Here is a 27258-nt window from a genome sequence, read left to right on the forward strand (position 1 = left end):
AACAAAATGGCTAGGCATCCATGTGTGAGCACAATCATCATAAAGAGTTGGGATAAACCTTCAACAAGAAGCACCATCATCTCATGTATTGGTACAATAATTGAAAATGTCAATAAGACAATTGCCTACCTATGTGTCAAGTAGATGAAATATACTCAACAATTGTGAAAGCAAACTCTTGATAGAAGATATTTTCCATTGTGAAGATCACCAATAGGAACATTGTGATAACTTGACAAACGATAGAAATTTCTATGCACAAATCCATCCAATATGGCAGAACCCACTTATTTAGGTTTTGAGCAGTAGAACTGGATATTGTATTCGATCACACAAGGCATAAAATAGCAACGCAATAGAAACAAAGTTACAAGTTTGTGGACAAATTCGATTTTATTATTACTGATGGCCTGGATCAAAAGAAACAAATTTTCTACACATCAGGCATCTGCCTAAGGATTTGAAAGAAGAAATGTATGATTCAATATCGTATGATTTGTTGTATCTACCATGGAGAATTAATTCCAAAGATTTATCAGGCTCCTTCAAATCCCTATAATGATCCGTTATAATCTAAAATCATGCATTCTTGAATCATGCCAAGAGGAATTCTTGAATCATGCATTCTTGAAACATGCATTCTTGAATCCTCCCATGTTATATGTGCAATTCGAGAGGATGGCAAGACAGGATTGGAAAACTGCCTAACGTGGCTGATAAAAGATTGAAATACACTTGGTAACTTTCATACTCATTCAAAAACAAGCTTTAAGGAGCATGAATTGAACATTTTGAAACACAGCATAAGGAAAGAGTGAAGAAAAAAAAGTACATGTGAACAACATCCAAACTGATCCAACACATCAAAAATATCAGAATTGCTCTGACTGAATCCCATCACGAAGGACTTCATAAGCGTCTGCTGGCCTGGCCTTCTTAATACCAGCAGTGAAAAACAGCTTGTTTGCTGCAGGATCTTCTACACTTACAGATGTGACTTTCACCCAAATCAGCAGCTTTGTCTTCATTCCTTCTATTCCTGTTAATTTTCCTTGTGTAAGGAGACATGTAACACTTCTTGCATATCTTATGATAGAAGAATCCTTGAATCCAACTTCACATATATAAGGCATGAAAACAGTTAGAATTCCAGTTGCTTCATCAAATTCATAGTGTGTTGCGTTCCTGGGAAAGAGTCCTTGAGGCAACCCGAATGAATTTAATAACTCTGGTAAAGAAGTCTGCACTTTCCCTGCATAGACAGCAGAAAGAACAATTACAAGTGGAACACATGTGTGGAGAGAAGACTTATGGGGGGTCTGATATCCCTATAGCTTCCAAAAACAAACTAAAAAAGACACATATATGGAGCTGGGAAATGAGCCATTCAAATAGTGGTCCTCTATGGATGCCCAGCTTGGGTACTTGGACTTCCAAAGAACATTGGAAAAGAATAGAAACAATCCACAAAACGTTTTTCATAGGAGAGCTGGGAATCAAAGTGCAAATCCCCTATAGTAGAGGATGATAATGCTTGAAGGGGAAGCTCTGTGACAATACATAACATATCTTCACAAGGTAACGAAGATAGACCCAAGTATACTCCCGTACAGAGCCATGGAGACGACAAGAAATTCAGGTTGTCATAGAGAGAGAATCAAATAGATAGAGAGACGGGGGCTACATGCTGTAGATATCCCAGAGCAAGAACGGGAAATCAGAGAGCTAGTCAGGCAGAAAATGCTACAGAAATTATGGCAAGACCCGGGAATAACAAGAATTCTACGAGCGAGAAAGAAACCCGATGGAGAAATACGGAATGCAGGAATATCTCAGAGACATATCTCAATGTTCAAAAGAAGCATAATCTGCAGAATGAACCAGCTCCCACAATCTAGAGGTAGAAAAAGGTAGATGGGCCAGATAAAAAATTCCCAGAGAGGCAAGAATCTGTAGAATCTGCCCAATAGTAGAGAGAGAAAATGAAGAGCATACATGCATATCAGGGAAAAGTAAACGAAAAGGTACCACAGCAATGACCTCAGCCAAACAGTCCTTAAGAACCAACCATCCAAGCAACTGGGTGTGTGCCTTAAGGAAACTCTGAGACAACGAGTAAAATTTTGGAAATGGACAATAAGTTGGCCAAGAACATACTAACCACATAGGGTTTACCGGAAAATGCATGAGTCAGATGTAAAAGAGCTACTGTCATTGTGATAGTGGCACCCTGGAAAAAGCCAAGAGGCTAACCGAAAACTGGAAAAGTGAAATCACCAAGGGGGCATCCAGTAGGATATCTGCCATGGTGAAAGTATTTGCTTGCAAAAAGGAACCACATCAACATCAATAAAATGAAGGTGTTTTTTACCCTTGTGATTCTTCTTGAAATGAGCAATCACAGGGTCAAAAACCTGCCGGAAAGTGTCAAGGAAAAAGTAGAGGCAGTTGCACCAGCCTAGGTGGGCAGCACTCTGAGCTAGATCTGCAGCTCTACAGCCCACTTGAATCCTCCTGGATAGAGGCCCACAGGTGGCTGTTGTGCTGCTCCTTCTGCTCCCTGAACTGCTGCTCCAAGTGATGAAATGAGGCCTGAGGCCTCTCCTTTTATAGGCTCCCCAAGGGCTGGGAAAACCTACCGACCCAGCAGCCTTAGATGGCCAACTGCTGGTCGGTTCTCTTCCTCCCCCTGGCCAACTTGGTTGGCTGGTGCAACCAGCCCTATAAAGGGTCCCTAGCCAGGCCCTTTTGGGCTGCTGCTAGGCTGCCCTTTGCTGCAGCTGTCCCAGCATCCACAGGCCCTTGTGCAGGCCCCAATCCTGCCCCGCACATGTGCGCCTTTGCTGCTGCACACCCCACAATGAAACGCCTCTTCTCTTGGGTCCCTGATGCTGTCCTCTGCTCCGCATTATGCTCCTGCAGATCTGCCAGGTACCCTCCTCTCTTCTTTTGATGCGAGGTGCTGCCCGTTTGACAGCCCCTCCTCTTTCTTTTTTCTTTCTCTTATCTCTGCCCCCATGGCAGCCATAGTGCTGCCCATGTGGCCTTCTCTCAAACACTAGGTTCACCCCCCCCCCCCATGGTCTCCTCATATGGAGGCTTACACATGGGGAGGTGACCTTTCCAACAGCTTGGCCCTTCCTACAAAATAATCAGCTTCACCCCAAAAGAAGCCAGGCAGGCTGTATCCAAAATCAATCCTTGTTTTGTAACTCTTCAGAGAGACTTCCCTTACCCCAAAGGATGCTCTATGACTTTCTATAACATTTTGCTTGTGTGAGAGGTGAAACTTTTTTTGACCAGCACTTAGCTTGGGTTTCTTGCCCCTGGGGTCCTCTCTTGTGCCCTAATTAGACTCAGCCCGAGTTGCTGCAGGTTCTTTTCTCTTCTTGTTAGGACAGTCTGCTGCCCTGTGACCAGTCTCTTTGCAGAGGAAACACTTACCTTCAGCAAACAATTTATTTCTCTTCAGAAGTGAGAGAAGAGGGCTGCTGTTTTCTTCTCTGGCCTGCCACAAACTTTGATTTGAAAGGTACTTTTCCAGCTTGCTGCGGTTTCTTGTGCTCCTCTTTAAAGTTGCTTTGAAAGCTTGAGACTCCGCCCTGCATGAGTGAGTAAGCTATGTTTGCATTCTCTATCAACTGTGACATGCTGGAAATGTGCGTCTTTGTGCAATAGTCCCTCAACTCTTTAGGAAGACCACAACAATACTTTTTGACCTGCTCTGAAACGGGGACTGTTCTATAGGAGCTCACAAGCAGAAGTGCATCCCAAAACTTCTTATTGTAGTCTTCTAAGTTCTTGCATTCCTTGGCATTCAAATTATGCCACTAAGTCATGACACCCACTTCAAATGTAGTGGTAAGCCATGTGGCTGAGAATACCTGCTTGAAATCAACCCATGTAGCAGGTGTCTGCCTTTGAAGAAGAAGGTTAGACCACCACTGCATCGCATTACCTTTGAGGAATGTGGCTGCCTTCTTGATTTTTGAGGACTCTGTGAAATAGCCTCCAGCATAAGCCAAGTCAAACTACTGCAAAAAGGTAAGAGCCTTCATCCTATCTGCATGTCCATTGAAGGTCTCAAATTTCACTGCTTCCCCTCCCTGCTTATAATTCTTCATCTTAAGCCTAGGTTCCAAATGATCATAGCCAGGGGGCTGAAAATAAGGAGGCTGCTGTCCTTGGGGTCCTTCTGGAGCTTGAATAACACTCCCCACAGCAAGATTTGGTGGCACAAGTGGTACTGCTTGATTGTGAGACACCATAGGATTGCCTCCCTGCATTCCAGGCTGTATCCCCACATTTAAAAACATAGGATTTAGGGCTGGCTGTGTGGTCATGGCCTGGAATATAGATCCTCCACCAAAGTGAGTTGGCTGAACCACATGCTGTGGTTGGGCTTGCTGCCCTTACTGCATATTTTGAGCATTGCTGCCATGCTCATTCCCATTTGGTCCTTGCCTTGGTGGCACTGCAAGTGGCTGTACCACAAGTGTCTGTGGCTCTGGTAGTGGCTCTCCCAATTGCATTTGTGGATCCTGTATGGCCTGTGCCACTGCCCTCGGCAATAGAGCTGGATTATGTACAATCTCAGCAAAGCTTTGAGTGAGCTGAGTTAAAACTTGTAACACAAAAGCCATCTTATCATCTGGCTGTACGCTTGGGTCTGCACCCAATGCAATTGTACTAGCAAGGTTATGTACTTGTGGAGCTGGCTGCCCCAAAAGTGGTAGTTCTTGGCTTCCCTGAGGAGCATGCTGCCCCAATACATCAACCTGAGTATTCTGCCCTTTATGGGCTGCATCTTGCACTCTTGTTCCAAGGTGTGCTCCCCTTGACTGCTGCTCTGGCTCAGACTCTGAGTCTGCATCATAACCGAGCCTTATATGGTCCATATTAAAGGCAATGGGTGGCTGTACCAAGGAAAATCAGCAGATACTTTCTCTGCCCAAGCTGCCCAAGGACACCTCTGGATGATTTGATAAGGGTCCCGGCAATGGAACCATTGTAACCGGCCTTTGACTGACAAAGGGCAGTATATATTACTCTACTTTCTCACAACACCAAAATACAACCACCATGTTCCATTGCCATTGCCCAAACACAATACTTAGAGCATACAATTCCACAGCATAGCATCACTGAATCACAAAAACAAGGGAGGCTAGAATGCCCCTACTCAATAAGCATACACAGTGAATCATAAAAACAAGGGAGGCTAGAATGCCCCTACTCAATAAGCATACACAATGACACCTATTGGCCCCAACACTTGACGCCCCTCACAGTATTTATTTATTCACTGGCTAGTTCAATTACAAGGGACTTCCTTCCTGAACTCACCCGCAAGTGCAACCCAGTGCAATGCCAACCCGTGGATGTGCAATTGACCAACTCCCAGTGCTATCCTCTTGGTTCCCTTCCATAGCCAAGCATATTACACGCGGAATAGCCCAACATCATACCAAGCAATGCATCCACACAAATCAAGGCCATCACTGAGTCCAAGGCTTGCCACTGCTTCCCCACAAAGAGAATATCACAACCAGTGCCCCAATCCTCTTCCGGGCCAATCGCAAGGCATCCAACCTTCCAAAACTCAGCAAGAGTAGCAATTGCACAAAGCACAAAAAGAAGATAAGAGTTCCAAAGGCACTCAGGTAAATGATGCCCAAGTAAGTCTCGTTAGAGCTCCTGCGAGCTTCCCCTCCCCCCCTCGCCGTTAGCCCCTACCTCCCCCCTCGCTCCCCCCCCCCCCCCTCGCCGCGACCACCTCCACCCCTCCCGTCCGCCCTCCACCCCCGTCCCCTCTCCTCCCCCCCCGCCGGCACCCCGCTACCCCTCGCCTCACCTCCGCTCCAGCCGCCCCTCGCTCCATCCCGCCCCCTCGCTCCATCCCGCCCCCTTGCCTCCGCTCCATCCCGCCCCCTCGCTCCAACCCGCCCCTCGCCCCCTCGCTCCAACCCGCCCCTCGTCCCTCGCCCCCTCGCTCCAACCCACCCCCTCGCTCCATCCCGCCCCCTTACCTCCGCTCCATCCCGCCCCCTCGCTCCAACCCGCCCCTCGCCCCCGCTCCAACCCCCCCCTCGCCGCCGCTCCAACCGCCCCCTCCGCTCCATCCCGCCTCGCCTCGCCTCGTCCTTTTTTTTTTTTTTTTTTTTCTCTCCAGCCCGCCTCGCCCTCGCCCCGCCTCCGCTCCATTCCGCCCCTCGCTGCTCCCTCGCCATCCACCCCGCTCCAACCCGCCCCCTCGCTGCTCCTTCACCCCCTCGCTTCACCCGCCTCCGCCTCATTCCGCTCCCCTCGCCCCCCCGCTTCACCCCTCCACCCCCGCCATTCCAACTTCACCCCCCCCCCCCGCCCTCTCGCCCCCTTCCGTACTCCCCGCATCCCGCAGCCTTCGCCCCGCCCTCCGCTTCGACCCCTCCGACCCTTCATTTCGCCTCGCCCGCCTCACCTCCAGGCTCCACCGCCGCTTCATCCCCTTCTTGGGTGGCAGCCTGTTTTTCTTCATCGGAAGCTTGCAGTTAGTCTTGGCGGTATGGCGGCCCCCAGCCCGGATCCGGAGGCCCAGTCGGACCCTCCCTCTCCAGATGCCTACCGCGTTATCCTGACAGAGCAACAATCATCCCGTGTTCAGGCGGTAGCCAGTGACTTTGCTCGTACCTCTGTTTACGGTAGAGTCATTGGACACTCCCCCTCCAGGTCTACCATCAGGGACTGGCTCCAGTCCACTCTCTTGCTAGAGGATGGCCACATTGAGGAGGTGGCCCTTATGGGAAGGGGCATCTTCTGGCTCAAACTCTCCAGTGAGAAAGCTGCGAGCAATCTGATTGCCGGTTCCCCCACATCGGTGGATGGGAAGATCATCATGATAGTCCCGTGGTACCGTGGTTTCAGCGCAGCGGATTTCGATACTCGGTTCCGTATACCTCGCCACCCAGTGACACTAGTTTTTCCAGGGCTTGCTACTGAGCTGCGGCCGATTGTCAGGGACTTGGGCTCCCATTTTGGCTGGGTTATGCACGACACCTTTGCCGACGCGGTGACCACGGCAGGAGCTCCCCGAGTCCGTGTGGCTGTGGCGGATCCTGCGACTCTCCCTGCAGTGATCGAGATCGTGACAGGTGCCGGCAGTATCACCCAGAGCATGATAGTCACCGGACAGCCAGGTCAGTGCCTGCGGTGCCATGGCTTTGGGCACTTGGCGGCTGCTTGTCCACGCTTTGCCAGCTCGTCTCGACCCTCCCCGCCCCCGCCCCCTCCGCCCCCACCTCCCCCCCCGGACAGCCACGTCAGGAGGAGCCGAGGCAGTCGGAGCCTGGGCCAGAGGTAGTGGGCGGTTGGACCGAGGTTCGAAGGAAAAGAGGAAAGAATAAGAAGATTTCGGATAAAGGCAAGGAGGCAGAGGTCACCCTTCCTGCAGCAGCACTCCAGAGACCTAATAGGCAGATGCCCCAGGGACCTGGGAGAGCTTCTTCTTCGACGGCAGCCCGCCCTCCACAGCCTCAGATCCTCCTCTCTCCCACCCCCCCGCCTTCTCCCCAGTTTCCCCCCCCCCCTTCGCCCGCCCCGCAGTTTCAGCCCCCGCCTCCTTTCCCTCAGTCCCCTCCCCCTCCCCCTCAGCCCCAGTTCCAAATGCATCCCCATCCCCCTCCCCCCCCTGCTCCCCTCGCCCCTCCTACAGAGTTAGCTGCACCGTCGCCTTCCCAGCCGAGTGCAGCCTCCGTTCCACCTCCTCCACCTTCTCCGCCAGTCGCCTCCGTGGAGCCCGAGTCGCCTATCCCGCAGCCTCCTCCCCCTCCCCCCCCGCTTGTAGGACACCCGGAGTCTGTACCACCAGTGGAGCAGGTTTCCCTTCCCGCTAGCCCCTCAGTGGCAGACTCAGCTGGGTCTCAGCTCCAGGAGAGAGAGCTCCCTCGAGACTTTTACAGATCTGGCCCCTGGGACTACCTGGATGTGGCCGACCTTGGGACCTTCCCGACTTGTCTCGACATTAGTATCTTCATGCTCCGCAAAGGGGCGGATGGGAAGATTGCTGCCTTGGCTCCCAGGGATGGCCCTAGCTTCGCCTTCACGTTCCTCAGCGATGGCACCGAGACCTAGACAGACGACTCGGTGTGGGAGGCTCTCAGAGAGCAGACACACGCCCAGATTTGCTCCTGGATAGGCCCGTCCGGTGGGCAGCTCCTCGAGACTCAGTGGTCCGAGGGCGATGTGCGCTTGCGGTGGCGTTGCGCTGCCAAACGTTTCCGATTGATCGTGATCCTCAGACCCCCCCTGGCATGGCCTCTTCCCCAGGATGTCAGAGCTTGGTCCCAACAGAAACTCCGAACCTTCTACGGGATGACCACTTCAGAGATCTCGAGCTGGCTCGAGAAAGCATTTGCTCATGGCACTAGAGGCCTCTCGCCATTGCTGAAGGTGTTGAAGAACGGGCAGGACGACCCCGTCTCCCCCTCCAAACCTTCTCACAAGCGGCAGCGCCTCCACTCCGATATGTCTGATTCTTCTTCGACTTCGACTGCGAGCAGACAGCTGTTCGCAGCCCCCCATCCCTCTCCATGAGCCTACACCTCGTATCCTGGAATGTGAACGGGTTTCACTCTTCGAGCACCCGTGGTCCCAGGAAGCTCATTTTGCGTCAGGAACTTCAGCCTGCAGTGATTGGTCGATTGGATGTACTGCTGCTCCAGGAGCACAAGCTTTCTGCGGCTCATGCCCGCAGCTGCGGGAAGGTTCTCCCTGGACGCTCCTACACTTATTGGGAGCCTTCGATCGGCGCACAGGGGAGGAGCGGGGGGGTCTGTACCTCCGTGTGCGAGCAGTTAGCTCAGATAGTTTTCGGTCACGGCACGTTGATCCCAGGCCGAGCCCTTTGGGTAGGCCTGAATTTGGAGGGATCCAAGATAGGAATCCTCAACATTTATGCTCCCACAGACCTCCGTTGCAGAGCCACCTTCTGGAGGACACTTACAGGGATTCTTCCAGACATGGATTCCTGGATTGTTGGAGGAGACTTCAACAACCTGGAGACCTTGGAGGACCAGCAGGGTAGAGATCCGGAGTTCACAGGTATGGCTCAGACAGAGCAGTCAGCTTGGGACTCTTTCATCTTTGCGACAGGAGGGAGGGACAGTTGGAGAGACCCGTCCTTCCGGCGTTGGCACGGGAGCCTGGACTTCTCTTGGGGCTTCCGCAGGGAAGGAGGCAGACTCCTGGAGCGGCTTGATAGGTTTTATGTCAGTGATTGGGCCATCAGCAGAGGTGGCCAGGCGGGCATTGTTCCAGGGACGACACTCTCCGACCATGCGCCTGTGCTCCTTTCATTAGATTCGGCAGCCCAGACTCTCCCCCCCCGATCATGCAGGATTCCCGATTCCATCTTCTCGAGGGTGGACGTTCGTAGCAGCATTTGCAGTCTTTGGGACAGAGACTGGGGGGAGGGCGTGGATCTGGTAGACTCGGTCGCGCAGGCTCTGCAGGAGTCCAGCCAGATCTGCCAGCTCGCAGCCCTACAGGTTCGACAGGATTGGTGGGGCAGAGAGAGAGCTCTTCGGAGGGACCTCGCCTCCATTCAGCGACTTCAGCAGTCTTCCCCGGGCTCGGAGGAGCTTCGGATCCAGGCCCTTCGAGCCAGAGCCCTCTTGGAGGAGACCCTCCAGCGTCGCTCCGAGTTCTCCTATCACGCCTCTCTCTCCTTCTGGGCCCGGAAGGGTGACCGGATGTGCAGGGAGTTCTTCAGGACACACGGCCAGAGAGCTGCAGGGGATCAGCTACGGAGTCTCAGGACAGCGGATGGTCACATTGTTACGGACCCGGGGGAGGTCCTGGGGTTGGCCACTGACTTCTACAGGACCCTCTTCCAGCAGGAGCCACTTGCCCCTCGTGCTAGTCGTGACCGTGAGGAGGTGTGGAGGCACATTCCATCCCTTGTCCAGCCTAGCATGCAGGCGACGTTGTTGGCGCCGTTCACCTCGGATGAGATGTTGGAGGCCTTGATGGCCATTCATGGGCAGAAATGCCCAGGTGAGGATGGGCTATCCCGAGCTTTCTTCACCTCCTTCTGGGACCAGATCCATCAGCCCCTCCTTGCAGCTCTGCAGGGGATTTTCAGCAGTGGTCAGATGCCAGAGAGCCTTTCCTCGGGACTGATTTGCCTCATCCCGAAGGGAGGAGATAGACAGGAGATCCGCCAGTGGCGTCCGATCACTCTCCTTACCACTGCCTACAAAATCCTCGCCAAGATGATCAGTGCCAGAGTTCGACCTCTACTTCCAGACCTCGTCCATGACACTCAGACAGGCTTTGTCCAGGATCGCAGTATCCTGGATAATGTCTTCACCTTTTCAGAGGCGGCGGAGTGGGCTCAGTACAGCGGATCACACCTTGCCATTTTACTTCTCGACTTCGAGAAGGCCTACGATCGCGTGGATTGGTCCTTTTTGGAGGGGACTCTGGAGCGGCTAGGTTTCCCGGCAGGCTGGATTCAGGGTATCTCAGCTTTGTACAGGACAGCGTCCAGCAGAGTCATCATTGGAGGCAGGATGGGTGAGCGATTCAGCTTGGAGAGATCAGTACGTCAGGGCTGTCCCCTGGCTCCTTATATGTTTCTCTTCTTCGCCGAGGCCATGACTTACTACCTTCGGGCGAGGTCCACAGGGCTCAGGGGCGTTCGCCTTCCACTCCGGGAGGACACGGAGCTTCTGGACTCAGAGTACGCAGATGATACAGCCCTTTATGTCCAGGACGATGAGAGGATGCTAGAGAGGGTGCGGATGGCCCTGGAGGTTTTCTGCTCGGCCGCTGGTGCGAAAATCAACTGGAACAAATCAGTTGGTTTTCTCACAGACCCGGGGGCGTGTTCTCAGTGGGGGCGATTTCTGGGCTTCAGATGGATTCCACGTGGACAGACAGCTAGATACCTTGGCTTCCAGGTTGGCTTAGACATTACGCCAGCTCAGCAGTTTCTCCCGGTGCTAGATTCCATCCGACGGAAGCTGGCTTTCTGGAGCACTGCTAAGCTTTTCCTTGCAGGTCGTGCTTTGGTAGTTAACCAGGTCCTTCTAGCCACGGCTTGGTATGTGGCTTCCTGTTGGTGCTTCTCGAGATCCAGCGTGGCACAGCTCAGGAGGTTGGTTCGGAACTTTCTTTGGTCTGGGGAGGATGGGCATAGACATACCAGAGCCAGGGTTGCTTGGCAGACAGTCATTCTTCCGCAGGCTGAGGGTGGTCTGGGGGTCATTGATCCAGAGCTTCAGAGTCAGGCCTTGTTAGGCAAGCTTATCATCCGCGGTTTGACCCCAGGGGGGCAGACGTGGAAGATGTTACTTCAGCAGGGAGTCGGCTCTTGTGTCCCGCGCCGAGGTGGAGAGTGGCTACCGTCCTTCAGGTGGATCTTCACTTCCGCCCCGCTCACTCAGCCCCGCTCCCCACTCGTTCGTAGCCTCCTCATGGTTTGGAGGCGGCTCCGTCTCAGTCTCATTCAGTCCCAGCCCAGCTGTCAGGAGGAGATCGATCGCCAGCCGCTCGTCTGGAATGGGCAGGTCAGAGACGCCGAGGGCCTTCAGTTGGGGGAGAGATCACATATCAGGTGGGACGGCTGGATGAGGGGGCCAGCCCGGTCCCTTCGAGTTTGGAGGGATACGTACAGACATCTGGAGATGGCCGATCTTGCAGACGCAGCTGGAGGTGCACGCGGAGTCCAGGCGAGACGCACGGAGATCGACGGTGCGATCCCAGCCGCTTGGTTGGCTCCACCTGAGCCTCAAGTCCTCATGCCTGGAGACACCCACTGGCTGGGACAGTTCACCCCCCGTGGCATCCCACTGGTGGTCGCAGGACGTTTGGATGACTCCTCTATCGCCTTCTTCGCGGTTTCAGGGGATGGACGACTCAGGAGAGAGGATGCGCTCATCGACCCCCTACTCCCGTGGCAGAGGGTTAGGGTCGTAGGCCTTCTGGGGAAGGTCTGGCATACCGACCCTAGTATCGAGCAGGACCAGTTGCAGCTTTGGCGTCTTTGGCTCTGGGAGGGGCGGGCCTTGTCAGAACTTGAGTGGGACCCAGGAGAGTGGTGGTGGCCAGAGATTGTGACAGGACAGGGGCCGACTTCCTTCTTCGCTTACAGCACGACTCTGGGCAAGCGAGTTCTCGGGAGGATGCAGAGCCGCCCCCCCACCCAGCGTCCTAGCTGGTACGCACAGGGTATTTCCAGGTTCTTTTTGCAGGCATTCTGGAAGGCCTTGTGGGAGAGCTGGCGGCCGCGGAAGATCTCATACTTCCTGTGGCTCCTTACCCACAAAGGTCTTCCAGTGGGGAGCTGGTTGAGGCAGATAGGCCAGGACGGTTGCTGTCAGATTTGCCATGCGGATGAGGAGTCACCAAAACACTGCCTGTGGAGCTGCACGCGCGCCCAGGAAGTGTGGAGGTGGACTTTCGGGCTTCTTGCTCGTGCAGCACCAGAGCTAGGAGTGATCACTTGGGGCGCGTTCTGTTGGTGCAGCACCGCACCTGGTCTTCATCACTTGTTCGAGGCATGCCAGCAGGACCCCACTTTCCTTATCACACAGGGGACGTGGGGGCCGCTCGAGGGTATCCCACAGCACCTAGCAGAGGCTGATACAGGAGTTCGGGAGAGGCAGCCAGTCTGGGAGATTATCAGCAGCATTACAGGATGGCACATCTGGACCTCGCGCTGCGCGCAGATCCTCGGTGGCACCTCCTTATCGACTGCCCAGATCATGGCGGAGATTTGGAGTGAGATTATTCATACCCTCAGAGGCCAGTGGGACCAGATTCAGGGAGACTCCCGGGCCGGTCAGGAGAAGCGGAGACGCTTCCTCCAGGCTTGGGACACACAGAGCCTCTTCTTCGAGCAGACTACGCAGGGCCTTCGGTGGCACTACTCACCACCCCGATGGCTGTTCATTCACACTCAGCATATCCCTCCGTGAGAGTATGATCTATTATGCTACCTTTTGGGCTGCGTCCGGTTTGTGAACGCAGCCCGTCAGCTATAAGCTGACCTCTTGTATCTTGTTCTCGAAGTAATATAATTAGCACTGTTTTTTCGGCAAAAAAAAAGATAAGAGTTCCACCAGCAGATGGAGCCTGTTTCAGCTCGAAATAGCCTCAAAGGATGGTCGACCAGCAAATAGCAGACTCTGGCAGGAGGGAGTTGTCCTTGACTGCCTTCCAACACCCCAAAAAGTCACAAGAGAAGTTGTCCAGCAATCAGCAATAAATCCGCCATGAATTCATCCACCAAAGTGAGGATTCCAGCTCACAGCAACCTCATATTTCAGTGCGCATAGCACCAAACAGGAGCCAGGAGAGAGGCGTCTAGGAATATGGCCTCAGACAATGAAAGGAAGCATTCTGTCATGAAGGATGTCGAGAAAAGCTTCAAAAAAGGCCTAGAATGGGGACAGCCAAGCCCAGGGAGCATGCCAGCAGCAGAAAACACCAACGGGAGAAGATCTGTTCGGAGAAACCTTCAAAAATGTCTTCAGCCAGCAAAGGGAGAGCTCCAAAAATCTGCCACTCTCTTTTAAAGACTCTCTGGTAGGGATGAAGACCCAAAACAGTAGGGTAGGATAGGGTAGGGCTCCAGGTGCTTCCAGATGGCACACACAGGCGCCACAAGTCAAGCATACACACACTCAGGACACATGGCAAATTGGACGTGGGAATTTAATGCCCCTAGGGGGTCACTTTTTAAGTCATGACCCTAGTGTATAGAACCTGTGACCCTAGTAAACAAAACCAATGACCCTAGTGAAGAGGACCAAGCTAATAGCACTAGGAGTTACACTTGTTGCACATTTAATCATAGGTACCCTTTGGACATTAATTAATGCCCCTAGCCTGGCACTCCTAGGCCAAATTCAGTGGCGGTTAGTTTAATCACTTCGCCATCACATCCCCGTGTGACACCCAGCCTGATCTTCAATATGCCATCTCTCAGTTGAGCAGGTACATGCACATGCCTAGTACGCAACATTGGCAAGCAGTGAAGCGGGTCTTCCGTTACTTGAAGGCCACACAAAATTTGGGACTGTTCTATGGTGATGAGTCTCCACTGGTCTTACATGCTTTCACGGACGGTGACTGGGCGGGTTGTTATGACACAAGAGTGTCCCATAGTGGCAACTGTTTCATGCTTGGATCTTCATGCATTTCATGGCTAAGCAAGAAGTAGCCTATAGTTGCTACTTCCAGTTGTGACGCTGAATATAGGCAGCCTTCACAGCTACAATAGACTATGTCTAGCTGCATAAGCTACTCGCAGATCTTGACATCAGCCAATCAACTTCTACTACCATCTAAGCTGACAACCAGAGTGCTTTGGCTATTGCGAGAAACCTAGTGTTTCATGCGCGTACAAAGCACATTGAGGTTCATTATCATTATGTTCGAGAAAGACTGTCAGCTGGAGACATACAGTTGTCTTATGTTCCCACGGAGGACAACTTAGAAGATCTCTTCACAAAGGCTCTATCACGGCCCAAGTTTGAGGCTTTTCGACATGCCTTACACTTAGCGCCAGTTGTTACGTGATGTTGATCTCCCTGTATTGTCATAGGTTGCTATATCCATCTTGGATGAATATGTGCAACCATGATATAGTTTCCAGGTATACCTGAGATGTATCCAAGATACTTCAGTCCTACCATGCACTTAGCCCTGGTATGGCCTTGTAGGCTAGTCTTAGGACTTAGTCAACCCTTAGGTTGACTTCATTGGTCAACCATATGGTTGACTTTAGGGCCATATAGGCCACCCCTTTGTAATTTCTCATTATCCATTTGCAAGCACTCACGTTTGCTTCAGCTTGTTGTTTGCTCCCTTGCATTCCACTCCATTTCCATTGCTTCCTGCACCCAACATTCATAAAGTTGGAGAATATGAGAGAGAGAGAGTTAGTCAGTGGCTGGACTTACAACAGGGACTTGCGAGGGGATAGGAAGAGTTAGATCCATGTTAGAATAGCTAGAGGCTATAGCTGTTGAATCCCATTTTGCATTATAATAGCGTATATTCAAAGCTGAGTACAAATGGGGCCGCCGGGAGAAGGGAGGGGGGGGTAGGGCAGGCTGATTCACAACTTTACCTATGGGATGGTACCCCAAAACTGCCACGTGGCATCAATTTAAAAGCCTCTAGTATAAAGTACAAAGTACAAAGCGAATTAGAAGGCTAACAAAGTACCCCTTTTGTTACAGAACTCAAGGGTGCTCAATTCTTCACGAAGATAGATTTGATGTCGGCCAACCATTAAATCAGAGTGAAAGAGGGAGATGAGCACAAGACAGCCTTCCGCACAGAATGCGGCTTATATGAGTTCAAGGTAATGCCACTTGGGTCGACTAATGCACCCAGCCATCTTCCAGGCACTCATGACCAAAATATTGCAGCCATTTCTCTTCCGATGTGTGCTAGTTTTCTTTGATTACATCCTCATTTACAGCAAGGAACAAACATGGCACATTGGACGAGTCAAACTTTTGCTGGAAATTTTGAGGTTGCTTCCGCTTTATGCAAAAGCCAGCAAATGTATACTTCAGTTGAACTTCCATCTACCATTCTAACTGTATATGCATAGTCAGATAGACTAGTCTTTAATTTCAGCCTCTTTACAAGCTTGGAGTTAATTACATTGTGCGTTGACGCAGAGTCAAACAACACAATGACGTCATGATTAGCTACTTGCCCCTTCATCTTAATTAACTCCGTATCATTAAAGGCTGTATACCCTATTGCTGCGGGCTTTGACAGGACATTATTAGGTGCACTAGTTACTAGCTTAGCAACAGACACACATAACAAAACAGATACTGACCTTTGAGAAGATCCCGCTAGCTGAATATGCATCTGTTCTGCTTTGGGACTTCCCTCCATTTCCATGTCGCATTCTAAGATCACCATCTCAACCATCCGACGATCCTTGTTTCGTGGACAATCTTTCCACTGATGAGACTGAAGGCATCCAAAACACAAACCTTCTCTCCTCACTTTTTCTCTTTGCTCTGGGTTCAAAGAAGACTTCGACCAAGCCTAGGCTGCCATTGGTGTTACTTTTCTTTTCATTCCAATGGTGGTACTTGGTTTAGGAGTCTTAACTGGCTTCGCCTGCTTGGCTTGACCACTAGGCTGTGAGGCACTCCCTTTGCTAATCCACTTCTTCTTAAACCCAATTTTCTTCGGGTACTCATACCGAGTCCCAACCTGCACAAACCCACTTGGTCTGTTCCCTTTAACATCCTCATAGTTCACATCTAGCGTGTTCGCATACTTAGCTCGAACTTCCATCTTGATCCGATCATTCAGTCCAAAGATAAAATCTTTTACCTGGATTGACTGAGGTAGAGGTTCATAAACTTTCATTACACTTTCTCTGAACTTATCAGTATATTCCGCCACTGATAAATTTCTCTGACGAAGATTTCCATGCTGATCCCAAGCTCGGGATGCTTCCTCAGGAGGTAAGAAGTGTTTTCTAAATTATTTTTTAAACCCTCCCAAGTAGTGGATGCCACTCCATCTTTCTGTTGTTTTATCCACCACCGATCCGCTGCCTCATTAAACATATGGGTTATCATTCCTAATTTCACAAATGGCGAAGGCCTCGTCCCATTTGTGTAACCAGGTCTCTATGATATCGGAACTACGGTTAGACATCCGACCATAATACTTTTCTGGCCTATAATTGACAATATTAGGCACCTTAGCCCTCCTAGGCTCGTCGACCGTATGAACACTGGATTCAGGCTCCATTGAAGCTTTACCTTTCTCTTCACGAGATGGTCTAGTAGACATACTATGAACCATTTTCCTGAGCTCGGATTGCCCTACATTTGCTTGTAACTGTTGCGCTAAAATCTGTTGCAAGGCATCCTCCAATAATGCAATTCTACCAAATAGTGTATGGCCTGCTGAGCGCGACACCTGCAAGGTTGACCAGACTCTCGATTCTACGGGATCCACCTAGAAGCTTCTTCTTCTACTTCCATTTAGGTCGATGGGGTTAAACTGTATTTACAAACTGCTTTTCAATCTCATAACCACAAAAGGTGTCTAAACAAGCGTAACCATCAACTGAAAATTAGCTAAGAACCAAGATGAATATCTTTTCCCTATACTTGGGAAATATCTGCAATCTCAAATTACTTAAATACCGAGGGCAAATAAACTAGCATATACCCCAACAAAACTTAAAAGGCATAGAAAGCTCCATGGTCATATTTCTGCTACATGAAGAGATCAACTAGTCCCTGTAAGCCACTCCCAATCTATATTCTTTGACCAAGCCCGGGCTGCCATTGGAGTTACTTTTCTTTTCACCCCAACGGTGGTACTTGTCTTTGCTTGTCTCTCAACCGGCTTCACTTGCTTGGTTTGGCCACTTGGCTGCGAGACAGTTGCCTTTGAAGTCCATTTCCTCTGAAATCCCCCTTTTCTCGGGTACTCATGCTGAGTCCCTGCCTGCACAAACCCACTAGATGTGCCTCTGGCATCCTCATAGTTCAGGGCTACTGCAATAGATTCATCTAATGTAGTCACATATTTAGCCCGAACTTCCATTTTAATCTTGTCGTTCAGTCCATAGATATAGTCTTTCAACTGAACCGACATAGGGAAAGGGTCTGTTATTTTCATAACACATTCCCTGAACTTGTCAGTGTACTCTGCCACCGACAAATTTCTCTGGCGAAGGTTTTTATAAGCATTCCAAGCTCGGGACTCTTCATCAAGTGGAAGAAAGTGTTTCTTAAATTCAGCCTTAAACCCTTCCCAGGTGGTAGGGGCAACTTAATCTTTCTGTTGCTTTATCCACCATCTATCCGCTGCCTCAATAAACAGGTGAGTGGTCTCGCGGATTTTCTTTAGATTAGATCTGATTTCACAAATGGCGAAGGCTTCTTCCCACTTGTGTAACCAAACCTCGATCACATCAGAACTGCGCTCGGTCATCCGACCAGCATACTTTTCCAGTCTATAGTTAGCAATATTAGGTACCTTGACCTTCGCACGCTCTGATGAGTGTATACTGGGCTCTGGCTCTGCTGGAGCTTTGCCCTTTTCATTTCTAGATGGTCTAGCCGACAAGGCTTGTACCATCTCTCTAATTTCATTTTCACCAGCGTTTACTTGAAGCTGTTGGTTCATGATCTGTTGTAAGGCATCTTCTAATACAGAAATCCTACCCACTAGGGTAGGTGTTATGTGATGGGACACTTGTTGTGTAGACTGCGCTCTAGATTGACCAGGATTCACCCTGGAATCTTGTCCCTCTGCCTCCATTGTTTCAAAAGGAAAAATAGTTTTTTTTTTTTTCACTTCAGATTTCCCTTTGCTGTACAGGAATAATAAACTGCAAATTGAAAATTTGTATAGAAGGGAAAAGAACAGCTCCCTGGAAGCTCCATGTAATTCGAGTTCGGACGCCCTTCTTTCAGCCTGGTCTCTGTTTCGGAATCAGCCTCAGCCCACGGGTTATTTATGTGACCACAAACGCTCCCTTCTAATCTCGTCGTCCAGCGTATAGCAATTCAGGTACTATAGAATCTGAGAATCCTAAGGCTTTCGCACTCGCAGGTTGGAAGTGGATTGGATTTGTGTTTTTTTTCAAAATTGACAAAAGTATCGCACGTCATCCAGACTGAAGACACGCTCTTTCGAAACAATTTTCCCTTCATACAGCTCGTTTGAGTGGCCAGCCATCGCATTCTTTGAGTTACATTCTGTACAAATATTTTCAAGTAGGTGCTCCGAATCCCTTCTCTCTCTCTCTTGCTTTTTCATCGACCGAACCAAAAATGCGTGGCTTATCAATTGTCGCAGGAGCATAAGGTTCCCTTTCTCGTCAGCGGCTCTACGCTGGGAGATCACTATCACCCAAGGCTTCTGTCAGTCGCACCGCCATGCACCTCTTTCATCTGGCAGTGCATGCTTTGGTTTGGGTCATGCGCCCTAGGCTTCATTAGCACCTCGCACACCGCTATTAAGGAATTCGCCATCGTTTGGTGTAAGGTTTGCAAGCAACGAATTATCCAGGAGGCAAGGGATGAAGGAGAATTGCCCGCCTGTGTTACACGCCCACGCTTGTGATTCAGGCCTTAGTTTTCTGCCATGTGGTTTCTTACAACCTTACGAAAAATGCATATTCCCGCTGTTCGACGTCTTGCTTCCTTCACTAGGATCGTCACAGCCTTGAAAGGATATGAGCCTAGGCCCTGATACCAAATGAAACATTCTATTTCTAATCTCTCATTGTTTCCGCAGATTCACAGACGAAATTCACAGGCGCTGGCATCCCGAATATCCTCCCAGCCTATCTCATGGATGGCATGCTCACAAAGATACGTAATTTCTATTTCTTCATGCCTATCCAGAAGCCCTCAGTTCCCTAAATGGTTCCCTCCTGCCACATGTCATCATTTTAGACCTTTAGCTTGGTACACCATTTACCCCTCTCTTGGGGCACAATTAAACCATTTGCCCCTTTGCATTATTACACATTTAGGTGCACCTAGGCCTGAGCACTCAAAACCACCTAGTCGATGACAATACACCCTCACCTAGGACCTTGGCAGTTACTTCCCTTGACCATTTAATTTATGCACATGAAATATTACAAAAGTCGGTCATCTAAGAGAAAATGCCCACCGATCTTTCCGAGGTCATGCTATCTCGGCTAGAGCATAACACTTTGGAGGGAAACATACAAGCTCAGCATGAGGCTGCCAAAGTCCTTTCTTGTTGACGATTGTATTGCCAAATTTATATGTTCCCTTATGATGCATGCTCATTGGTTGATTAGCAACCATCACCTTGGCAGGCTGAACTATCTGTTGTGCCTTTCGGAGATCTTTTCTATCATTAATTTTCTATTTAGAAAGTATCCATACAGAGAGTATGGTACTCAGTTTCCATAGACGATCTTTCCCTACATTGCCATCATAAAGAGAAGACAATTATAAGATTGAATTAATCTGTGGAGGTTATCCTTCCTGCAAGGCACCTGTTGGAGAAGTGCGTTGTATAATGTGTTCTTTGATGACATTTATTTTCAGCATTGTTCAAACGAACCAAAATTGCCCTTAAGATACTACTCTCTGGGTACTAATCTGTTACGCTCAAGTTGAGGTAACATAACCTCGGAAGGGTCAGTGGACATTTTCCTTTTCAAGGATCAACGTTTGTATTATATTTGTTTGAGCTTCACGTAAATGATCAAGAAAGGAATCAAGGTCAAGGTCCTTGGTGAGGGTGACATGGCACAAGACTAGGTGGATCTGAGGCTAAGGGGTCTAAATGCATTAAATGTGCCAAGGGGCAAATGATTTCAATGTTATCCCAAGAGAGGGGTAAATGATGCATTGAGGAGATGCCCTCAAATGTAGACATGTGGCATACTAGATCCATCTAGGGTATTGGGGCTTGGTGGAATTTGCAAGCTTGAGCCTTCACGTTGTTGATTATTCTAGAGTTTTTTGCTACCACCAAGGTTGGCTGGGAGAAAAGTATGTGTGCCTCCTCCGTGATAGACTGTTAAACTAATGATGTGAAGCGAGTTAAAGATAGTGATCGTTATATTTTGGTATCAGAGCACAGTGTTTGGTGATTGTCGTGGTTGAGGATAAGAACGCTGACATATCGAAGGAATTGGAGGCAAGATTTGGGCCTGATGGTCTAGGCATCGTTGATGTCTCTGGGGTGGTTGCAGGACCCCTGAGCAAAAAGAAAAAGTTAGAAAAGAAGGATTGTGCTTAGTGGAAAGATTGTCTACTAAACAAAGACTGTCGCACGGCCAATATGATAATATCTGAATGCGACGCAGAAATGCAGCAGAGTCCCAATGCGGAATACATGCAGATGCAATTGGCGGGACCTTCTCAGAGGTTAGTACCTGTGTTGTTAAGTGTGTCTGTTACTAAGTTAGTAAGCGGTGCACCTGGTAACATCCTTTCAAAGCCCGCAACAACGGGGTATACGGTTTTCGATGAGCCCGAGTTAATTAAAATGAAAGGGCAAGTAGCCAATCATGATGTGATTGTGTTGTTTGACTCAGGTCAACGCACAATGTAATTAACTCGAAGCTTATTAAGAGGCTCAAGTTGAAAACTAGTCCGTCTGACTATGCTTATACGGTCAGGATGGCGGACGGAAGTTCAACTGAAGTATGGGACCAGAGGGTTACCCAGTTGGAACTTCGAATACAGGACTATGTTGAGAAGCTGGACTTTGAGTTGACCAGGCTTGATCACGCAGATATAGCCCTAGGCATGGCTTGGCATTTTTGGAAAAATCCAGCCATTGATTGGAAAAAGCATATTTACGAGTTCAAGATGAATGGGGTAGAATATGTTTTGCGAGGTGAAAAGGATTTACCTCAAGGACCATTGATTTCAGCCATGGAAATTCGGAAGACTCCAAAAGAGTTTCTGTGTCTGTGTATAGCATCGGTAGAGTCGATTGATGATGCATCGGCTAGCACTGAGGCTACCCAAGATGGAAAAATGGCCGAGTTGGCTAAAGAGATATCGGAGAAGTTCTCTGATTGTTTTAGGGATGAGTTACCTTATGGGTTACCTCTAGAGCGGAATGTTCAACATAAAATTGAGCTTATCCCGGGGGCAGAACCTATAAATAGACCTCCCTATAGATTAAGCTTTACAGAGGAAGCTGAGGTGCGAAGACAACTAGAAGAATACCTCAAGCTGGGACAGATTCAACCCAATTTTTCACCTTTTGCTTCGCCAAGAAAGATGATACCTTTCACCTTTGTATAGATTACAGAGCATTGAATAATATCACTATTAAGTACAAGTATCCGATGGCTCGGATCGATGATTTGCTAGATGCATTACATGGGGCCGTAATTTTCAGTAAGATAGATCTTAAGTGTGGCTACCATCAGATCCGTATTAGAGCCGAGGATGTGCATAAAACCGCTTTTAGAAGCAAGTTTGGTCATTATGAATTTTTGGTAATATCCTTTGGACTTACCAATGCTCCAGCTACATTCATCATGCTTATGAACGATTTACTACGTCCATATATCGGAAAGTTTGTAGTATATTTTATGATGATATTCTGCTGTTCAGCAAAAGTATTACTGAGCATCGCGAACACTTAAGAATAGTGTTCAGTACTTTGAGGAAAGCCAGTCTTTATGTAAATAAGAAGAAAACTATACTGTGTATGGTTAGACTTGAATATTTAGGATTCATAATTTTACTCCAGAGGGGGTAGAAATGGATCCAAAGAAAGTGGCTGCGATACTGACTTGACCAATCCCTCAAAGTTTGACCGCTTTGCGATCATTCTTGGGATTTGTCCAATTTTATCGAAGGCATATCAAAGGATATTCCGAAATAGTATCGCCATTGACTAATCTGACCTCAGATAAAGTACCTTTTATATTGCGACAGAATCAACAGGAAATTTTTAACACCATAAAACAAGCTGTGGTCACAGGACCGGTGTTAAAAATAGTTGATCCCCAGAAGCCGTTGTTCCTTGAAACCGATGCAAGTGGCATCGCGGTAGGAGCAGTTCTCCTCCAAGAGGGAAGGCCAGTAGCCTTTGAAAGCAACAAGCTTTCTCCCTCTCAAAGGAATTGGCCAACTCATGAATTAGAGTTGTATGCTATTGTCCATGCTTTGAAAACATGGAGACATTATTTGTATGGATCAGAGTTTTATGTGGATGTTGATCATAATACTCTGAAACATTTTTATAAACAACCTGACTTGAGAGGCCGCCAAGCTAGGTGGGCAGAACTCATGCAGGAGTTTAATTTGACGATTCGGTGCTCTAATGGCCGAGATTAGAGAAACTCAAAAGGTGGACGAGTTCGTCCAGAGCCTATGGCCTAAGGCTCATGTATTGAAACCCGGGGAAAAGGATGACCTGGCATCCAGAAAAGGCCAAACTTATGCAAGATATGCCATAAGGGATGGTATGCTGAAAAGAAATGGCAAGGTAGTAGTACCTAATCAGAATGATCTCAGGCAAAGAGTCATTCAGCAATGCCATGATAGCCCATAGGCGGGACATCCAGGAGTCGAGAAGACATGATCTCGTGAAGCGAGATTTCTTTTAAAAGCATATTCATGAATATGTGACACGTTGTTTTTCGTGTCAAGTAAGTAAGGCAGAGCAGGTGAAGCCACCCGGCCTTTTACAGCCCTTGGAGATACCACTAAGTAAGTGGGAGAGCATTTCCATGGACTTTATTGTAGGACTGCCTACGACACAAGGTGGATATGATTCTATCTTTGTGGTGGTTGATCGTCTTACCAAGATGGCTCACTTCATTCCAACTAGAGAATCTGTTAGTACCCCGCAAGTGGCGGATTTGTTATTAGACATATTTCGTCTGCATGGATTATCCAAATCCATAGTGTCAGACAGAGATGTCAAATTTACCGATCATTTTTGGACTGCGGTATTTGAGACACTAAGGACTGATTTGGGAATGAGTAGTCGGGATCATCCAGAAACGGATGGTCAGACGGAAAGAATCAACCAAATTTTAGAGGATATGCTTAAAGCATATGTGTCATTGAGGCAACATACGTGGGACAAGTGGTTGCCATTGTTAGAATGATAGAAAGCATTCCTCTACAGGGTTCAGTCCGTTTGAGCTGAACTATGGTTATAGACCAACGAATCCAACTATAGTTGGAATACCTTAGAAAGTGCCTAGTGCCGCGAACTTTGTGGTTCGGATGCGGAAGATGCTAGCACTTGCGAGAGCTAACATCCGCCAAGCTATGGATAGAGCTAAGGCGTATGTGGATGAAAACCGATCCAATAGAGAATTTAAGGAGAAAAAGTTTTTCTCAGAGTTCCTTCGCACTCTAAGTCTTTGACTGCAGGAGAGTGTGCTAAGTTATCACCTCGATATTGTGAGCCATGGTTAATTCTAAAAAGAATAGGCAAGGTAGCCTATAAATTAGAATTACCACCGGGGTGTAAGGTGCACCCAATGTTTCATGTTTCTCGTTTAAAGAAATTTTTGCATACTGGTGACTCACTAATCGAAGGTGGTGTTTTGTTTCAGGTGATAGAGGATAATGCAAGACGCAAACCAACAAGAATCCTGGGCCGAGGAACAATGCAAGTGCGCAATCGGAAGATACCCACGGTGTTGGTTGCATGGCGTGGTCTACCTCTATCAGAAGCTACCTGGGAATCCGTATACCAGTTACGGAGAGTGTTCCCAGATTTCATCATGGAGGACGCTGATGCTTGAAGAGGGAAGGAATGTTATGCTCTAGCCGAGATAGCATGACCTCGGAAAGATCGGTAGGCATTTTCTCTTAGATGACCGACTTTTGTAATATTTCATGTGCGTAAATTAAATGGTCAAGAGAAGTAACTGCCAAGGTCCTAGGTGAGGGTGTATTCGCATCGACTAGGTGGTCCTGAGTGCTCAGGCCTAGGTGCACCTAAATGTGTAATAATGCCAAGGGGCAAATAATTTTTTTGTGCCCCAAGAGAGGGGTAAATGGTGTACCAAGCTAAAGGTCTAAAATGATGACATGTGGCAGGAGGGAACCATCTAGGGAACTGAGGGCTTGTGGATAGGCATGAAGAAATAGAAATTATGTATATTTGTGAGCATGCCATCCATGAGATAGGCTGGGAGGATATTCGGGATGCCAGCGCCTGTGAATTTCGTCTGTGAATCTGCGGAAAGAATGAGAGATTAGAAATAGAACGTTTCACAAAGGGAGGGATAGCTTCCTCATAGAGCCCTGCAATCTTAAGCCTCCCCCTTAGAAAGACCATACCCTTTTTTTTTTAAATATTGAAGGGCTCTGTGTATGTATATCTAGGAACTCATCCTTGAAAACACAACAAATAGTGCCACAAGGTCGAAAACCATAAACTCCATCACAGATTGCAAGAAGTTGCTACTATGACATCCCCATTGATGGCATCCGCACCTACGCTAGGTGTAGACCATAGTAAAGAAAATCTACACATGCATATCCACTCACCCACACACACTTGAGGATCCATTTATACAAAGGTCTTAGTACTGAGCTTCTGTCAGCACTCTGGAGGTGAAGGGCAGATATGTATGTGTAAGAGCATTGAAAAAAGCTCTTACACATACATATCCACATACCCACACACACGAGCATCCATTTCTACAAAGGTCTTAGTATTGAGTCAGCACTCTAGAGGTTACGTCCATGTCAAAGAGACTAGCACCAAAGGAGAAGGCTAATCAAAAAATAGTCCATTCAAGCTACACTTGCTAAATTCTTGTTTACAGAATATTCGGTCGATTAGATCAATGTTTGTCAGTAATTTTCCCTTTTTGTGATTGGGAGTTCACTCAAGGCCTTCAACTAGGCATGCTGATCAATGAAGGCTAAGTTATCCAATGATAACTCAAATTTCTATGGAAATTTTATCTAAGACCACTAACTTATTTGCACATGATCACCAAGATATTAAAAATCTGACCTCTCATTGAGTTAAAGAACCACCTTGTCCCTTCCCCGACACTGCTTGACATTGCCTGCAGAAAAAATGGATTGATATCAAGCTTTAAAACTAATAACAAGAACTAGCCACAAAACACTAGGAATGTAAAATGAAAGTAGTGTCCAGACAGTAAACGTTACACGAAATTCTCTCTCCCAAGACAAAGCTGTTCTCTTGTATTGCAATATGTCACAGTAGGCTCATGATGAATATAGCTCTATCAACATGATATTTCTTTAAAAGGTCAAGTGGTGCATACTGCTTCATGAAACACAGCTTTTTGTACAGGCCGATGACTCTCTCTCTCTCTCTCTCTCCCAACACACATGCACACGCACTTACGCTGACTGACCGCCTTTGTCCTTTAATCTAGTCAACCTTTCAGTACACACTAGAATTACAACGACGTTTAGAGGCCCCCTAATCTCGCTTTGCTGCGTTGAGTTCACAGTTTTTATTACAATGCAAAATGCATGACGTGCATGCTACAACATTGCTATCAGCTAGATGGAGCCGCCAAAGATGTCAATATATATGGAACCGAACCTCAACAGGAGCACATGGTCTGCACTGATTGTTTAAGTTGCCTATGCCACCGAGATATTCATGGGACAGGGCGGAAAAATGCACTAGTGTTTTTCTAGTGAAAGGAACGTTCACAACCGAATTCCACAATTGATCAGGCATCCAGAAACAAAACGGCGTGCTCAGAGCAGTACAATACATTGATATCCTCGCCTAGGGAGGAGACCTCCTGTTTGGCCCTCCTTGCAAGGAAAAAAGATAAGCCTCGCGCGAGAAAGCTTTCCATAAATCCGAATCACCGCAGCCCAATTCCTGGAAGTGTTTCCTGGTATTGAAACGCCCTCAGCCAACAAGGGGAATTGGCAGAAATTACGAGACAAATCTCTGTTCTGTGAAGTGCCAGCCTAGAATTCTGGAGGACTCCACTGCTCACGAAGCCAAGGCAGAGCAGCCGTACTGGAATGAGCAGCCCAAAACCGAGCTCGAATGTTGCGACTGCCGGATCAACATCCCCGGAATGATTTCTCTCCTCGATTGGCGGGAGGTGTTGAAAGAGTAAACGATGCATCGTTGAAGAGCTCTGTTGGGTGATTTGCTCTGTCACTAACATCCAACAATTTCGATGATTTCCAAGGCTGCCGAGCCGTCCTTATAGCGATATATGTCACCAAACAACACGTGCCATTCCAGATTCCACACACACTATCACCTTGTTTAGAGCGCGTTCCCACGTCTCGCACAACGACGACAAATATCCGAGAATCCGCCCGTGCAGCCTGCTTTCCCCTTTTCCATGTCTCAGGCTGGACATCTCCCACCGCTGGACCAACGAATGCCAGGTTTGCTAGGACACTAGCATATGTTCCGTCTCGGCATAGAATGCCAGGTTTGCTAGGACACTAGCATATCTTCCGTCTTGGCATACATGTGGGAACGCACCATGTGCCTACCCATTGAATACCACAGACAACCTGGGCAAGCAACCTATATGGATTGTGGGCACCATCTCACAATCCCTTCACACACTGTGGGAGCCCTCCTTGCCAAAAGGCTAACGAAAATAGCTTTTAGATTCTCTTTAGCACACAAGAGGAATGCGTGATTGGAGCATAATCTAGTGCCCATCATTTGGGGAGCATTTGGGTGGGCATGGGTGCCCAAAAAAAGGAGGAGAGCGTATGGGCTCTAGTCACCATCCACGTTTGAAAAAGACAC

General features: G+C 48.5%; 1 protein-coding gene across 1 annotated transcript; it reads right to left on the reverse strand.

Moving 5' to 3' along the window:
• Positions 1 to 803: 803 nt before the first annotated feature.
• On the reverse strand, positions 804 to 26931 carry LOC147900136 (uncharacterized protein At5g01610-like). The gene is made up of 3 exons (XM_087377287.1): positions 26243 to 26931; positions 25498 to 25552; positions 804 to 1252 (listed from the first exon to the last, which is right to left on the reverse strand). The coding sequence occupies exons 1-3, from the start codon at positions 26327 to 26329 to the stop codon at positions 873 to 875; spliced, it is 522 nt and encodes a 173-aa protein (XP_087233413.1). The 5' UTR covers positions 26330 to 26931; the 3' UTR covers positions 804 to 872.
• Between the last annotated feature and the right edge of the window lie 327 nt (positions 26932 to 27258).

This window comes from Dipteris shenzhenensis, chromosome 7 (genome assembly GCF_047967505.1).
Source record: "Dipteris shenzhenensis isolate YYH24624 ecotype China chromosome 7, Dip_SZ_1.0, whole genome shotgun sequence".
NCBI lineage: Eukaryota > Viridiplantae > Streptophyta > Polypodiopsida > Gleicheniales > Dipteridaceae > Dipteris > Dipteris shenzhenensis.